At 41.4% G+C, this 12,783-nt stretch overlaps 1 protein-coding gene across 15 annotated transcripts in view; it reads right to left on the bottom strand.

Moving 5' to 3' along the window:
* Nucleotides 1-12,783, bottom strand: part of REPS2 (RALBP1 associated Eps domain containing 2) — a 264,766-nt gene that overhangs the window by 11,000 nt on the left and 240,983 nt on the right. For all 15 annotated transcript variants that reach the window (XM_069100687.1, XM_069100686.1, XM_069100685.1 and 12 more), the window contains 2 exons: nt 6,222-6,308; nt 4,598-4,731 (listed from right to left, as the gene is read on the bottom strand). In XM_069100687.1, the coding sequence (XP_068956788.1) occupies nt 4,598-4,731; nt 6,222-6,308 (221 nt within the window). The remainder of the gene's footprint in view (nt 1-4,597; nt 4,732-6,221; nt 6,309-12,783) is intronic.

Below are 12,783 nucleotides of genomic sequence, written 5' to 3'. Positions count from 1 at the left end.
GAAACTGTAGTAGTGTGACTGAATGATGATTGATTGTCAGAGCACTGAATTTGAGAGAGAACCTAAGACATGGGGCTAAAGAAGAATAGCCCTAGGGGACAGAATGAACCTCAGAAATCCTGGGACTTTGCCACAGATTAGGTTTTCTCTAGAGAGTCAAACTATCATTCAAATGCCTGGGCTTTCTACAGTATAGATCTCTCTGTTCTCTTCCTCCTCTAAATCCTCAATTGCTATGGTCTGTTCTGCCCAGAGCTTTCCCAAAGACTCTTTCAAAAGACAGATTGCCTGGCATTCTGGCTATATCTCCCAGCTTTTAGTTCTAATTCATGACCTTTGGGGGAGACAAGACTCACCTGATCTCTGAGAAACACCAGGAGAGAGAAAAGCAAATTCACTGTTAGTCTTCAACTCCATCCCCATCAGCACCACATACTAAGAATGCATTTCTGTTATGTGTGGGATCACAGAGGAAAAGCTTGGCCTATTCCCTTATCCTTCCTCCAGTTCCCAACATGAAAATCAGGTCACCATCTCTGAGTGCTGAGACCGCACTTGTTCATTTTTTCTTTCCTTGGAAATAAGTTTTCATTAGGGATACTAATCATCTTCTCTACACACACATTCAGGAGTGAAAGAAGTACAGTCCAGTCCAGTAGGTCATGGGGAAGAATTCAGGGCTTAAAGTCAGAGGACCTGAGTTTAAATTACAGATCTGTCATTTACTAGGTGACTTTGGACAAGTCACTTAACTTTTTTGGCCCTCAGTTTCCTCAACTGTAAAATGAAGGAGCTAGAAAAGATGGTCTTAAAGGTTTATTCCATCTCAAAATCTGTGATTAGTACTCAAACCCTTCAAGCTTTAAATCTAAGCACCTACGAATAAAACAGAATGATTATAGTTAGAAATCTCTACCGCGAGGTGGGTGCCATAGTACACAGAACACTGGGCTAACAGGAACACCTGAGTTCAAACATTCTCAGACACTTGAAATCTGTTTGCCTTAGTTTTTTCATCTGTAAAATGGGGACAATAATAGCATCTATTTCCCAGGGTTGTTGCAAGAACCACATCAGATAATCATTGTGAAACATTCAGCACGGGGCCTAGCACATAGCATAGTGCCACAGAAATGTTATTGATCATTGCTGCCGTTATTATTCCTATTATAGCTAACCAGCTAACATGATTCCATTTCCTTCCCATGGACCTTGAGATAAATAAATGAAGGATGTCTCCCTCTCAAGTCCTGGCTGTGGCTCCAGCACCCATGCTGGTTCATATCTCCTACCTCCAGAGGCATAAACAGCTTTGTTCTCACAAATGTATCCTTAGCACCCACAAAAATAACTTAGAAAATATAGAGAAGATAAACCTAATAGCTTCTGAGCAAAACTCAGTTTTTGTCCCTTTTGAGAGCCGTCAGCAGCTGATGATAACTGCTGATATTCTCTGAACTCTACCTGTTGCTGCAAACCCAGGGTCCAATGTTTCCCCAACTCCACTGCTCTGAACAGAATGGACAGCAGTGATCTTTGGAGCTGAATCTGCCAGCTGTGATGGTATCTGTCCAAAGAGTTAATCATTTCTTAACTAATCCACTTTTGGCTAATTTTGTTCCATGGCCTCGACTGGCCAATGCATATGGATTTAAATTACTGTTCTGAGGATGTCCCAGTGCCTAAATAAATTAGTGCTGCTGCCAAATCAGATGGCTGTGTACAGCTTGTGTACCCAGAAGTTCAGCCGCTGCAAGTGAGGCAGACGAGAGCATGTGGCCACTGGCTTCTGCAGCTGGCCTGACAACCCAGGCTAGTCTCATCTGATCCTCACAACAACCTTGCGAGGTAGGAGGTGTTATCTCTATTTGACAGATGAGGAAACAGAGGCACACAGAGGCCAAGTGACTTGCCTAGGTTCACCCAGCTGGCAAGTATCTGAGATCAGATATGAGCTAAAGTCTTCTCGACTGCAGTTCCAGAGCCCTGTCCAGTGTACCACCCGGCTGCCCTAAGGCAGAGGACAGCACCAGGCTAAGGTGTGTGCTCTAAATAGGACCACTGAATAGCGCTCCCCTTGGAGTGTGCCAGACTCCCCAGCATGTGCGTCTGGGAGAACCCTGACTCTGGTGTTGTTCACTTATTCAGTCGTGACTGACTCTTTGTGACCCTAGGGACCATACACAGCATGTCAATGCCCACGGGGTTTTCTTGGTATAGATGACACAGTGGTATGTCATTTCTTCCTCTAGTAGATTAAGGCAGGCAGAGGCTAAGTGATTTGCCCAAGGTCACACAGCCACTAAGTATCTGAGGCTGCATTTGTACTCAAGACTTCCTGGCTCCAGACTCAGTGCTTTATTCACTCAGCCACCTAGCTGCCTCCTGAGCCCTGACTACCACTGATTAATAGGACCCAAAGTGTGATAAAAGCAATGTAGTTCTGGAAACAGAGGAATATTTAATGACCACTGTCCCTGACGTGATTTTCTCTTATAGCTTTCTGGCACTAGGCAAGAGAGATTAAAGCTCACCAAGTTACAAAGCATATTTTTTTACATGCTTTTTTTTCTTTATTTCTGGACAGCATCTAAGTAATCTCCTTTTCTTTTCTTTTTTTTTTTTTTGGAGGGTGGAAGGCAGGGCAATTGGGGTTAAGTGACTTGCCCAAGGTCACATGGCTAGTAAGTGTTAAGTATCTGAGGCCAGATTTGAACTCAGGTCCTTCTAACTTCAGGGCTGGTGCTCTATTTACTGCACCACCTAGCCACCCCAGTAATCTCCTTTCCAAACAAGGAAAATAAATACAAAAGGACCTCCTAAAGAACAGAACAATATCAGAGCTTAATTCCAATTTTAGAAAAGAGGTAAAGGACAGCAACTATACTCAGTGTTTGTCCCCAAATGCCTTGCTTTTCTCCAGAATTATCACAAGGAGAAAAGAGACAACAGTGAACTAGTGACCCTGAGTGAGGGGTTCCATGGGGGTGAGGTTAGTAGCCTGCTGTGCTCTCTTCTGGCATGGACGTCTACCCTGACCGTTCTGACCAAGGGAAAAGGAGCCAAAAAACTGAGGCCCTGACTCAGTTCTGGGAACACAACAAGATGGGAAACAACCCTTTGTCCAGTGCGTGTTCTTGTCACGATCACAGATTCTTTAATGTCACTCTCTTATGCTTAAGCCTAGCTGACTGTTAGGAGAGCTGTGGCAAATGTGGGCAGCATACTAAAAAGCAGAGACATCCATCACCTTGCGATAGCAATAATGTATGGCTGTGAGAGCTGGACTATGAAGAAAGCTGAGCAATGCGCTATCAACGCAATCGTGGCGCTTGAGAAGACTTTTGAGAACCCCCTGGATAGCAAGGTGATCAAATCAGTCAATACTTAAAGAAATTAATTCTAGTTATTCACTGGAAGGTGAAACTTAAATGCTTTAGCCACATAATGAGAAGACAGGACTCACTGGAAAAGACCCTGATGTTGGGAAAGATTGAAGGCAAAAGAAGGGAATGGAAATGGATGAGATGGATAGGTAGTGTCAAGGAAACAGCAAACATGAATTTGGACAGACTTTGAGAGACAATGAAGGGCAAAGGACCTGGCAAGCTGGGGTCCATTGGGTCATGAAGATTCAGACACAACTAAACTACTGAACAAAAAAAAGTTGTGACAGAGCTTAGATGCTATATGTCTTGGACATATTGTGAGGCAGGCTGGTGCATAAAGTCTTAGAGTTGGAGTCAGGAAGACCTGAGTTGAAATCCTCACTCTTACTAGCTATAGAACCCTGGGTATGTCATTTAACCACTATTTTCCCCAGTTTCCTAATCTGTAAAGTGGAGATAATAATAGCATCTACCAGGGTTGTAGGGAAGATCAAGTGGGATAATAATTGTAAAGGGCTTAGCCCAATATCTGACAAATCCTAAGTGCTATATAAACATTTGCTACTCTTATTACTACTTATTAGCTATATGACCCTGGGCAAGTCACTTAACCTCTGTTTGCTTCAGTTTCCTCATCTGTAAAATGGGGATAATAGCACCTACCTTCTAGCATCGTGGTAAGGATCAAATGATGAAACAAGTGCCATGCACTTTGCAAACCTTAAACATTATATAAATGCTAGTCAATCTGAAACAAAAAATACTTATGAGAAAAAAATAATCCTACTCCAATTGAGGTGGGTTTGATGTTCATGAAGATAGCTACAGGACATCATCCAGGCAAGTGGTGAAGCACGCTCACTTCCTTGATTCCGACCATGTACGAGGAATGCCCAATGGCATACTGATGTCCTAGGTTCAAGTACCACCTCCAATATGTGCTAGTTGAGTAGTCTTGGGCAATGAGTCATTCAATTTCTCAGGGCCCCCGAAGGCAAGTTTCTAATTCTATTGGTTGTTGTAAAGAAGGTACTGTATTGATAAAAGGAGTTTTCTCATTGGGAGCTCCCTACACTGGCGCAATTACAGGTCTAGATTAAAAAGGACTGGTGGCCAGCCCGCTTAACTTAATGGGTCAGGGGGAGAAGAAAGGAGCCACACAGAAAGTTTCCAAAACTACCATTTCTTTTACAAACTTTTCCATTTACTTTTGGACTGGTGCATGAGGCTTCACAGTTGGCCCGGCAGACGTCCCACTCACAGAAGAAGGAGGCTCTTGGTTTTCCATTATTTGATTTTCAGGTCGTAATTTTCGACGAATGGGCTTTGATGGTGGCAGGTCCTGGGAAGAACAAAGAACACATTGACCACCACCATTGCAATGCCCCTCAATTTCCAGCTTCCCACAAATGTCTACATACACATAGCCCTTCACATTCCCATACCAGGCTAGCAATGTAATCATTAAAGACACCTATGAAAATGACAGTGATCAAAGAGAACTTGGCTTCAGACCAAGCATGATATAATGGATATCTCCTCAAACATGGAATGAGGAAGACCCAGATTCACATCCCACCACAGACACTTCACAGTGTTTCCTCATTTGAGAGGATTTTTGCAAGGGTTGCAATAAAAAGTTGAAGGATATTGGGGCAATTAGGCTCAAGATCTGCCTCAGACATAAACTGGTCATGATCCTGGGCAAGTTACTTAGCCTGTCTATGTCTTAGCCTTGTCATCTATAAATAAGAGGCTTGGATTCTATGATCACTAAAGTCTCTTCTGACTCAAAGTTTAAGATTGTATGAATGATGATGTCCCTGTTTGAAACAGTCTATTGAATTTTACCAACATTTACTCAATGGATGAGCTATTAGGATTTCATTGAACTCAGAAAATACTTGATCTCTGTCCCATATGGTGATGGGTTTGTTTTGATTTTGTTTTGGAAGCCCAGTTATGTTGGTGTTCAGTCATTTTCAGAAGTGTCTGACTCTGTAACCCCATTTGGGGTTTTCTTGGCAAAGATGCTACAGTGGTTTGACATTTCCTTCTCTAGCTCATTTTACAGAGAAAGAAACCAAGGCAAACAAGGTTAAGTGACTTGCCCAGAGACACACAGTAAATGATGCAGGCAAAATTTGAACTTAGGAGGATGAGTCTTCCTGACTCTAGGCCTGGCATCCTAGCCACTGTGCCACCTAGCACCCAGTTATAAACATCATAAACTCTATCATATATATTTTTTGCCTTTACATCTGTATATTCTTCATTGTTCTACCTCAATTATTAAGTTCAGTCATGCTCAAGGACCACAGTGCTATCTAGAAGCAGACACCTGGAACATTTCTAGGGAATCTGGGTGACCCCCATGGCGGCTCAAATCCCCCTGACAGCACTGGGATGAACAGACAATTAGCTACTTTGGATTAAAAAGGAAAGGGAAAGATAATGAGAGTAAGTTAAAGCTTCGTCCACGGCCTAAAAGGACAGAACAGAGTCTGCCATCCTATTGAATAGGGGCATGGAAATAGGTGGGAGAAAAATATCCAGGGGCAGACTGGGAGCCCTGGCCACAAGAAAGCACAACCTCTGAAACCTCCTAAGCCCAATTACCAGCCGTGCCCTGAGGCTCGGAAAGGGAGGGTCACTGGCAAGGTGGCCGCAGTCACTGCGCAGCAGAGGCTGTGCCCGGCTTCCTGCTAAGATCCTGACCTCCCCAAACAGGATCTCAACTGCTCTAGAATATGGTACCACTTTGGTGGGTTGACAGAGGCAACATTGACAGGGGGCATCTCATGGCGATAACATGAAGCATTGTGGTATTACCTTCTTCACGGGACTGCCACTCTCCTCTGTCTGGGAAGGAGTTCTGGTCAATTGAGAATGTAATTCAATCTCTGATACTTGGTCTGTCTGAAAGAATAAAGCAGACATTGTAATGTACATACAAAAGCATGAGGGATGAAAATGTTCTCAAACCTTGGGCACAAAGGGAAAAAATGAATTTATACCCCCAAAGATTCTCAACAGCAGAGAGCTGGAAAAAAAAGGTTTGAAATTATATATGAGCGGGAAAAGAGTTTTAAAATTATACAGATCCGCGTGCACACACGCGCACGCACACACACACACACACACACACACACACTGTTAAGGAATATTAAGGGGTCCCTTGAACTTGTCTTTTTGAGTTGCCGCCTTTTCCATAAACATTGGACCCACAGCATACAGGAGACCCTGAATGTGTCAAAGATGAATAACCCCACCAGCCCCAAGGTGACAAATGGCTTGTGCAGTTGAGACACCTGGAGATAAGTAGACCGTCCTATCTTCACAGTCCAGGGATTTCCAAGAGAAAAGAATGTGACTTCCACTGTGGCCTTACTCCTCCCCTTCAGGAGGCGCTTTGCCCCTTTCTCACCTGCACTGTGCCTTTCCCCTTCCATGCCATGCCCCTTCAGATGGAGATTCTCCTTCCTTTGTCCTGCTGTTATAAAAATGCAAACTTCTACTTGGATTACAAACTTTGTGTTCCACATGTATGTTCATTTCCCCTGTAATAAAATCTAGTTTTCACATAAGTTTCATGAAGTTGTGATTGCCTGTTGACAACACGTATATACACACAGAGACAGATATAAGTATAATAAATCACCCACATATAATAATTATATATATAATATATAAATACGCACGCGTGCACACACACATATACATATACATATACAAAACAGGTGAGGAAACTGATTTAAGATGTAAAGAAACTTCCCCAAAGCCACAAAGTAAGGAAAACTATGGGTGAAGGAGGGACTGACTCCTTGATCAACTTTTCTTTTTTCCTCTTATTTTTGTTCTGGAACTGCGATTTCATTGAGGCAGAGAACTTCTAGAATGGAAACTTTTGTCACCAATGAAAGCAGGCACCTAGTCTACAACTTAAAGACCTATAAAGTTGCCTGGGACTCTGAGAGGTTATTAAATTACTTGTTAAGAGTCATGTAGCCAGTATATGTCTGAGCCAGGATTTGAACCCAAGTCCTCTTAACTCTACAGAGTTACTATTTTATCCAGTATATGATGCTGCCTCTCATCTTTCTATTATGATGCTAAAAAACAAAACAAAACAAACAAAAAACAACCCTAGAATGAGGAAACACCATCAGATAACTATCAAATTTACAGTGTTAGACCTACATCAAAAATCAAGAGATTTGCCTTCAGCCTGAGAGATATGTTTTTGTTTATCGTTTCCTGTTTATGGTTTTGATTCCTTTAAATTACACAGACATAATAAAACTGAAAACAAATGAACAACAAAAAAATCTAGATGTAACAAGGATCACAGAATATCAAGAACATGTGGTTGCTTATTCTCTCAGAGAAATAAAAAGAAAGCATTCGTGGAAATTGTTTAGGGAAAAATGCAGCTGAATGCCCTGCAACAGAAGCAACTTGGCAGAATATTTATATATCCATCTCCCTGATATACTCTAGGTATTCGAGCTTAATAAGTAATGTACCAGTGAATCCACACTGACCAAAGAGGGCACCACACACTGGGCGGACTCCCTGTTGGCCACTCTTGTGATTCAGACTGTTAGGTTTGCAGAGCTGGACCCTGCAGAAGGAAGGGGGCACTTACTTTCTGCCCATATAAAAGAATGTTCCCACAGAAGCCCTGACATGTCACACTGGGTGGAGAGACCGATTGAAGCTTCTTGTTTCATTTAGCGCTCACTAATGACGCATTTGCTGTAGAACCCCTTCTAACATAGCACAAATATAGCTAAGATACTCTGACAATTTATAGCTAGTCAGTGATACAGGAATCCATCTTCAGAGTTAGGAAGATCCACATTCTACATTTATCCCCCTTCTATTACTACTACTACTACTACTACTACTACTGTTTTTATTATAACTACTACTGCTCATCTTCTCTCTCTCTTTCTCTCTCTCTCTCTCTCACACACACACACACACACACAGAGTCTGCATGACCCTGGACAAGTCCTTTAACCATGCAGTCTTGTCCCAGGTGGCATAACAAATGAATCACCGGATGAGAGTCAGGAAGACTTAAGTTTGAATCGTGCTTTAGGCATTGACTAGCCAGCTATGTGATCTTGGGAAAGTCACTTAACCTCAATTTTCTCATCTGTAAAACGGGGATAATAATAACACCTTCTTCCCCATGCTATGAAAATAAGATAGGGAAGCACTATGCCAACCTTAAAGTAAAATGTCAATACTAGCTGCCATCATCGCATGGCTTACAGCAGCCTCTGCGGAGCTACACTGAGAAGCTTACCTCACTAGGAATTTGCCATATCAGTTAAATCACAGTTCTGGTAAAAATAAATAAAAACCATGAAAACCTCTAGTTATGGCAAAGCCAACATTTCCCCAAGGCAATCCATTCTGCTTTTAGCTTAATTTTCTTACTGCCTTTTACTTAAGATGAGCAAGTCACATAGACTGCAAAATCACACTTGTGACCTATAGGTCTGGTGTTAACCAGATGATTTCCTGTTTTGTCTGATACAGATCTCCCTTCTGTCATCTTTTCTTTGGTCTGTAAATCATTGTTTTCCTTTATTTGCTCTTTGAAATTCCACTATACCCATTCTTCTTGTGTGAGTAAAATCTATATGAGGTTGATGAAACTGATGTGCAGGGTTCACCAATTTTTTGCTCAGTGATGCCTTCCCTCTGTGTGATAAATGGCAGTTTTTCTCTATCTCTAAATTGTTGACTGTGATTGACAGCAGTGCCTATCAACAAATCTTTGGAGAATTTTTGTCACATTTCCCTTCATAGTTATTAACAGCAGAAGCCCCACAGTGAGCCTTTTGGGAAGAAGACAATCAACTAACAAGAAATATCCTTTGAAAAGGCCTCACGTTTTTAGCCTTTTCTAATATTAATGCATACAAAAGTATGTCAAGCAGCATGATGTAGTTACTAGAGAATCTGGAAGTCAGGAAACTTGGTTGAAGACTTGATTCTTATATACATTAGTTGTATCACAACTGGCAGTCATTGAACCATTGGGTACACAAAAAACTTTCCAAGATTATAAATAGCAGAAGAATTGCAAATCTGCATTGATGGCACGATTTCCATAACAGAAATTCCCTTCATTAACAAAATTCAAAAATCCCAAATTTCATTGCCACCAAAAAAAGAGCTGCTACAAATATTTTTATTCATATGGGACTTTTTGTTCTTTCTTTGATCTCTTTGGTGTATAGACCCAGTTGTAGTATCTCTGGGTCAAAGGGCATACACAATTTAATAATTTGGGGGGCATAGTTCTAAACTACTTTCCAGAATGGCTGGACTTGTTCACAATTCAATCAAGTGCGTCCATGTCTCCGTCTTCCCCAAAGCCCTTCTAGTATTTGTCATTTTCTATTTTTATCAGCCCCCCCCCCAAATAAAACACACGCAGAAAATAATAGAAAAAGTGCCACAATCAGCAGGATTTCCCCATCCAAAAAGCTGTCATGTCTGTGTTGAAGTTAAATGTTTGAGTTTGTGTGAGACAACCAAATATTAGAATTGCTATTAACATTTTCAGGCACTAAATACCTTCCTACCGGCTTCATTCATGACAAATGTGCCTGCCAGTTTGCGGCATGCTAAGAAAACATACTTTTAGGAAAAGTCTATGACAGTTGAAAGTGTGCTTTCTTTACAAATTAAACAAATTGTAAAATTTCTTCCATGCCGTGAGGGAATTTTCCTTCCAACACTACAACAAAAAGTCTGGATCAATTAGTAGTTCTCAACATTGGCAAAAACAGGCAGTACCAGCTACATGGATAAGAGCTTATTACTAGCGCTTACTAGATTGCTAGAGCTTGGCTAGTTCCCAGAGATGGCAGAGCCACGAGCTCTGTGCTAAGCAGGCTTCTTTAACAGCCACTCCTCTTGATGAGCATCAGTGCAGGGGCAGCCCCAAGCAATGCTGAGCACTGGACTCTCATCATCCAGGGTACAGGCAGAACTGACAGGCTAGAAACTAACTGATGAGGGCAATGTGGCAGAGAGAGAAAAATACTGGATTTGGAATTGGAGGCCCTGGGCTTAAGAAGTCATCCAGGCATTGCCCACAATTTACCTTGCATCTCATTTGCACATAGTTATATACATGCTGTGCTTTCCCTCTAGATTGTGAGTATTTTTTAGAGTTATTTCCTTTTTTTAATCCCCGGTGCTTAACCTAGCATAGGGCCTGTCACACAGTAGGCACTTAAAAAATGTCAATTCATTGACTGCTGGATGAGGGAGAACCCATTGTTTCTAGGGGGAGCTTACAGGATCATTTTCCCATTTTGTTAATTTTTTTAATCAATGAAAATCCATCTTCTTACCCTCTTATTTCCCCCTACCTTTGAGAAAGAAAAACAAAACCCCCATTACAACTCTGTATAGTTAAGAAAGTCCTTACACTGACCTGTCCAAAAACAAACAAACAAATGTGTCTGTCTGTCTGAACTCTTAGTCCATCATCTCTCCGTCAAGGATTGGGTCATGCTACACCCTACGTCCTCTGGAATTGTAGGTGGTCATTATGTGGATCAGAGTTCCTAGGTCTTTCAAAGTCATGTGTCATTACAATGCCATGTTATCACATAAATTGTTTTCCTCGTTCTTCTCACTTCATTCTGTATCAGTTCATACATGTCTTCCCAGGTTTCTCTGTATCTATCCCCTTTATCATTTCTTACAACATAATATTATATCACATTTATAGACCACAACTCGTTCGTCCATTCCCTAACTGATGGGTACCCCCTCAGTTTCCAATTCTTTGCCACCCAAAAAAAGGAAGTGCTATAAATATTTTTATACATATGAGACTTTTTCCTCGTTCTTTGATCTCTTTGGTACATAGACCTAGTTGTAATATCTCTGGGTCAAAGGGCATACACAATTTAATAATTTTGGGGATATGGTTCTAAACTACTTTCCAGAATGTCTGGACTTGTTCATAATTCAATTAATAGTGCATCAATGTATCTGTTTTCCCCACAGCCCTTCTAGTATTTGTCATTTTCTGTTCTCATCAGTTTTGCCAAGTGATGGGCAGAAGTTCACAGGTTTATAAAATCACCGATTTAGAGCTAAAAGCTACCTTGGACTCTAGCTGGTCCAACTCCTTGTTTTAAAACTGATAAAGATGAAGTATAAAGAATTGAGGTAATTTCCTTGAGGTCATGTAGGTCACACAGATGGTAAATAGAAGAGCAATGATTGGAATTCAGGTCCCAAGACTCAGTGAAATCCAGTGGCTCCTTATCACTTCCAAAGCAAATTTAAAATCCTTTGTTTGGTATTCAATAGTCTTTATAACCTGCCCACCACATATAACCTGCCACACACACACACACACACACACACACACACACACACACACACACACACATTCTGCAGTCCTATGACATCGGCCTCCTGTATGCTCCTTGAAGAAGATGCTGCATCTCCCGACTCAGGGCATTTTCACATGCATCGATCGAATGCTCTCCCTCCTGGTCTCTGCCTCCTGACTTCCCTATCATCCTTCAAATTCCACCTAAAGTCCCATCTTTCACAGGAAACCTTTCCCAACCCTCCTTAATTCTGGTGCCTTCTTTCTGTGGGTCACTTTCAGTTTATCCTATACATAGCTTGTTTGTACATAACTGCTCACATGTTGTCTCTCACATTGACCCGTGAGCTACGTGAGAGCAGGGATTGCCTTTATGTTTCTTTGTAACCCCACTGCTTAGCACAGTGCCTGGCATCCAGTAGGTGCTTAATAACTGCTTATTGGCTAAATGACAGACTCAAAATTCTTTCCATTGTACCCACTGCTAGTATCTTCCCTCTAGGTATCCAGCTATTTACAAGTTATCTCTCTATTAGAAGATGAGCTTCTTGAAGGTACAGACTGTTTTTGCCGTTTTTCATGTCCTCAGTGCTCAGCACAGTGCCTATAACATCGTAAGTGCTTAATAAATGCCTGCTGATGAATCTGACAACCAGCCTAAATGGACCACTTTGCAAAATGCAAGATGTCATTCTCAAGCCCCAGAGAGTAGACGAGCCTCGCCTGCATTTGCCCAGAGATTGCCAGGAGCAAGAGGGAAAAGATTCTACCTAAAGGTTAAATGCCGTGCCCCATCACTTTAGGTTCCTTCCATTGCTCCTAAGCACAGAGTTTCTGTACTATGACAGTAAAGGATTCTGATTCAGCCTGCTACATTTAAAAGGTTCAAGAGACCTCATTTCTGGGTCATTCAACCATTTTATTAAGAAAATTAATAAATTTATATAATATGTAATATGATTACTACAATTTTTAATTAAAATTAATAAAATTTTAATAAAAGAATGGTCA

This window comes from Petaurus breviceps, unplaced genomic scaffold, assembly GCF_028583685.1.
Source record: "Petaurus breviceps papuanus isolate PSGF00001 unplaced genomic scaffold, PetGlider_PUasm1.0 419, whole genome shotgun sequence".
In the NCBI taxonomy this organism is placed as follows: Eukaryota; Metazoa; Chordata; class Mammalia; order Diprotodontia; family Petauridae; genus Petaurus; species Petaurus breviceps.
Note: the sequence above shows the minus strand (reverse complement) of the source record. Positions and strands in the feature narration are given on the sequence as shown.